This window comes from Mercurialis annua, linkage group LG2, assembly GCF_937616625.2.
Source record: "Mercurialis annua linkage group LG2, ddMerAnnu1.2, whole genome shotgun sequence".
NCBI lineage: Eukaryota > Viridiplantae > Streptophyta > Magnoliopsida > Malpighiales > Euphorbiaceae > Mercurialis > Mercurialis annua.
Genome location: NC_065571.1, coordinates 18320598 through 18324918, shown reverse-complemented (window position 1 = coordinate 18324918; position 4321 = coordinate 18320598). Strand labels below are relative to the sequence as shown.

General features: G+C 31.2%; 2 protein-coding genes across 2 annotated transcripts; one reads left to right on the top strand and one right to left on the bottom strand.

Annotated features, from left to right (window-relative positions):
* Positions 1-418: 418 nt before the first annotated feature.
* Positions 419-2145, bottom strand: LOC126670400 (GDSL esterase/lipase At1g23500-like). The gene is made up of 3 exons (XM_050364113.1): positions 1877-2145; positions 964-1575; positions 419-675 (listed from the first exon to the last, which is right to left on the bottom strand). Exons 1-3 carry the CDS (start codon positions 2106-2108, stop codon positions 527-529), a joined length of 993 nt encoding a protein of 330 aa, XP_050220070.1. The 5' UTR covers positions 2109-2145; the 3' UTR covers positions 419-526.
* Positions 2146-2902: 757 nt separating this feature from the next.
* LOC126668315 (uncharacterized) lies at positions 2903-3953 on the top strand. The gene is made up of 4 exons (XM_050361520.1): positions 2903-2907; positions 2958-3180; positions 3263-3316; positions 3366-3953. The coding sequence occupies exons 1-4, from the start codon at positions 2903-2905 to the stop codon at positions 3951-3953; spliced, it is 870 nt and encodes a 289-aa protein (XP_050217477.1).
* The last annotated feature ends 368 nt before the right edge of the window (positions 3954-4321 follow it).

The window sequence follows — 4321 nt, the reverse complement described above, 5'->3', positions numbered from 1 at the left end:
CTTATAAGTTATTGAATATGAAGAGTCATACTATATCCAATCAATTAATTAAATTATATAATAGTATACTAATAAATTATAAAATTTCATTATATTAATAAATTGAATAGAAAGTACATTTTTAAAAACCGATCAAGATATTTAATTTTGACACAGTTTAATTATGTTAATTAATTAATAAATTTTGGTTTAAAAGTACATCTTGTATTAACTAACTCAACTATTAAATTAAAAAAGACCAAAGGAAAACAATAATAAAATACATGTTATAATATAAATTTTAAAATTTTAAATTTTTTTTTATTAAAAGGTTATAAAATTATTTAACGGCATCGACATAGTATATATTGAATTCTCTACAAAGCCTTTTCTTAAAAATCACAATTTATTAAAACGATTAATTCATTATTTTGCTCATAATGCGTACTCTTAACATTGTTCTTAATGCGTTTTATATAACAAAAACAAACATGATACAAATGAAAGAAAATGATGCATCTTCATTTGAACAGAGCCTACAGATGACTCAATCGAAGTTGTTGATGAGGGTCTGATTGACAATAATAGAATATGCTTTTTCACTAGGATGAGCATAGTCCCAAAATACATTAGCTGATGGAATTGGACATGACATTCCACCTATGCAGCAGCACCCCACATTCGAAATTTGAAAACCTGCAAACGATTCAACCAACTCAAAATTTTACGGAAAATTACACCCTTAATCTTTTTTTAAAAAATTTACAAAAATACGCTTTAATTTGGTGGTGTTGTTAAATACTCATTTTTAACTCTTTTTTTTAAAACAATACCTCATTTTCTAATAATCTACCAAATAATCTACCAAAAAGTGTAGTTTTGAAAGATAAAAAATTAGAGCGTATTTTTATAAACATTTAGCTGAAAACAGGCAAAAAGGCTCAAAATTTTATTACCAAACAATTATGTTAATAATTAAAGTACCAGATTTTTGAGGGTCTTGGATGATATCAAGAAGAGGGTTATAAACATCAATATAAAATATGTTAGCTCCAGGGAGAGTGTTGTTAAGAGTATTTAGCTCAGACGAGAGTTTGGAATTGAACAACTGAGCTGCTTGGTTTACAATTTCTTGGCACATCAACCCTCCAATCGCTGCCCTAGCTGCGGGTAAGCATCCCAATGGAAGTGTACCCATAAAACCAATTCTTCTTGCACCCAATTCATATATTTGCTTCACAAAACTTGACGCCCAAGTAACCAATTCCGAAGTGTACGAAAATATGTCATATTGAGGCCTCATATGGGCACTAAAATAGGTAATTGCGATATCATTATTGCCAAATGATATCAGATATAACGCGTTTGATATAGTGCCGTCTGCTGCGTCTTTTCCGACGTTGGTTTCCAGTCTTGAAATGTACTGTTTGAACAAATCTAGCTGATCCGTTACTGATAGAACCGACTGAATCCCGGATGTCATAGAGTCAATCCCCGAGCCACCTGAAGCGAAGCAAACGCCTGTAGGAAGATCTACATCTTGCAGATTGGGATCAAGATATGCTGGCAACAATTCTTTAACTCCTAGTCCTTCCGCTGTCAACATATATAATTGGTGATACATTACGATATAATATAAAAGTTGTTATATGAACCAAATTTATCACGTAGGATTATTAATTTTTTATATATAATGAGATAAGTGACGTAACTGTAAAATGGCAAATCAATAGAAGCCGCATCAATTTGAGATTAAGTTAACTGAATAGATATGACTTCTATTGGTTAGCAATTTTTTCGAATTACGTCAAATCATAATCTTACATGCTGAACAAGGTTCACAAATAATATTTTCTGAGAACACGATGAAATTGGCAGTAAGCAATTAAGTAATTACCCATTAAGTCGGAGAAAACTTTTCCGTTTCCAAATCTTCCGGTTGCTAATCCTCCAGGAAAATCCCGTCCATAAGGTGGGAAGTTGCATTTGCTCAATGTCCTAAGATTGTTATTATTACCGGTGTCCAATATCGAATCTCCAAAAGCTATAACTGCTCTAATTGTTCCATTGCTGCCCTCACTCCTTAAAAAACACATAAACATATAAATAATAAACAAAAAATACTTCATTTTTATGCTCTCCTGTTAACAATTCTAATTTGGTTTAATTTTTGTATGACAGAGTCACCAAATATACGTATATATATATATATATATATTAATTAAAAAAAACATATATTTATTGACGTTCTTTTTGAAGTTTGCATGCTAGTAACTGCATGGTTCTTTTATTTTTCAACTTATTTAATATGCATTAATTAACTTTTTTTTTTTTACTAACATCTGTTTTTTTTCCCTAATTGCTTTAATTCTTTCAGCTTTCAACATTAATTTTCATTAATTAAAACATGTACAGTTAATTAATACGATTCCTTTCTTACTCTCCTTGTGGTTACTTTATTTTTTCATAACTTACTCTGCTTGTGGTTACTTTATTTTTTCATAAATTAATATCACTTTATGGACTATAACTATTGAATAAACAACAAGCGATAAGGTTAAAAACATATAATCAGAGAATTTTTTCAGTTATATATTTTCTCATTATATAGAAATTTTAAAATTTATAATTTGAAATAACTAGAATTATTTTATATTTCAATTTTAATTAATGTGAATAAGCAAAGTCTTCTTACAATATTCGATTATTTTTAATATTTGGTATATTTATTTTCATTTTAAATAATTTTATATCAAATATTTTAATATAGTTTTTGGAAAATATTCATCAAATCTCATAATAATAAGAATTATCATTTTACATACTCTCATATAATGCATATACTCAATTTGAAAAATTATGAAACTTCAGAAATACTAATTGTTTAAAGGGGTAGAAGAGACCTGCAGGAAGTTTCTGTGGCATGGGGTGAATTCTGACAAAAGTGGAGGCCTGGTCTGTTGGAATTTGATTTGTAGACCTAAGTGTTGGGGTGGTCTAGGCATCAAGCCAGTTAAGACTTGGAATATAGCAGCAATTACAAAGAATATCTGGGGTATTATCTCTCTTAAGCCATCTTTATGGGCTAATTGGGTCAGTGTTAACAAGCTCAAGAGAATGAGCTTTTGGGGCATAACTAAGCCCCATGAAGCTTCATGGAGCTGGAGACAGTTATTGAACATAAGAAATAGAATTGCTGGGGTTTTCTTTTAAGTATAAGCTTGGTGATGGTTCCAAATTATCCTTCTGGCATGACCCCTGGGCTAATGGCATGTCTTTAAAGGAAAGATTCCCTGAGGTAGTTGTCAAAGACTCAGAAGTGGATAAGTGTGCTATGGTGAAGCACTTATGGAAAAACAATCATTGGAGCTTTCCTGATCCAATAGATGAGTATACTCTTTCAATTTGGGATTATGAACAATTTCAAGGTTCAGACTAACTCTGCAGATGAAGTTACTTGTATGTCTACTAATGGTTCTTTCTCTATTAAGGCTTGCTGGAAGTTCATTAATCCTACTGAGCCAGTGATCCCATGGACTTCTATTGTCTGGTTCAAGGGTAACATTCCCAGATTCTCATTTATAACCTGGCTTGCGTTAATGAACAGGTTGCTTACAAGAGATAAATTGTTCAAGTGGAAGGTTATTCAGGATGAGAAATGTTGTTTTTGCAATACAGCATCTGAGTCTATTAATCACCTGTTTTTTGAGTGTTCTTATTCTAGAGGAATTTGGAATAGGCTCCTTGCTGATATGAACATCAACAGAGATGGTGTTAGTTGGAGAAGAGAAGTAAGTTTTTTTGTCAGAAGAACAAAAGGGAAGTCCAGATTAGCAATTTTCAGGAAATCAATATTCTGTGCTGCAATTTATCACATTTGGAGAGCCAGGAATGACTTGATCTTCAACAAGAATCAAGTGTCTGAGTATCACATATACAAGAGTATAAGGCTTGCAGTGCATTATGCAACTTGAGTTAGTTTGAGTTTAGTCTGCATAAAATTGCTAATCTGTTAGCAATTTGATTGCTGTTTTGCTGGTGTATTTTTTTGATTCTGAGTTGAGGTTGGCAGTAGCTGTGTTTTAGCTTGCCAGGCCAGTGTGCTTGTAACCTTTCCTCTTTAAGCAATATATTGCTCTTTTGGTGATTGACCAAAAAAAAATTGTTTAAAGTGGTAATTACAAAATAAATTATTAGTTTCAGCTAAGAAAAATTTTCAACTTTGACAATGAGCAATTTTTTGATAAACAAATGTTGATCTAAACGCTAGAACAGTAGCATTATCATATAAGGCGCTATTACGACATATTTTTTATCAAAAAGTTATTCGGTTTTTTGAATT

What these genes read in the sequence shown, in the direction of transcription:
- LOC126670400 (XM_050364113.1), bottom strand. Translation starts at nt 2,108, where the DNA reads ATGAAGTATTTTTTGTTTATTATTTATATGTTTATGTGTTTTTTAAGG. An exon ending in AGTTTTCTCCGACTTAATGG is followed by an intron (nt 1,576 to 1,876) that starts GTAATTACTTAA and finishes ATATGTTGACAG; the next exon opens with CGGAAGGACTAGGAGTTAAA. An exon ending in CCAAGACCCTCAAAAATCTG is followed by an intron (nt 676 to 963) that starts GTACTTTAATTA and finishes AATCGTTTGCAG; the next exon opens with GTTTTCAAATTTCGAATGTG.
- LOC126668315 (XM_050361520.1), top strand. An exon ending in TAAGAAATAGAATTGCTGGG is followed by an intron (nt 3,181 to 3,262) that starts GTTTTCTTTTAA and finishes ATGTCTTTAAAG; the next exon opens with GAAAGATTCCCTGAGGTAGT. An exon ending in AAGTGGATAAGTGTGCTATG is followed by an intron (nt 3,317 to 3,365) that starts GTGAAGCACTTA and finishes CTGATCCAATAG; the next exon opens with ATGAGTATACTCTTTCAATT.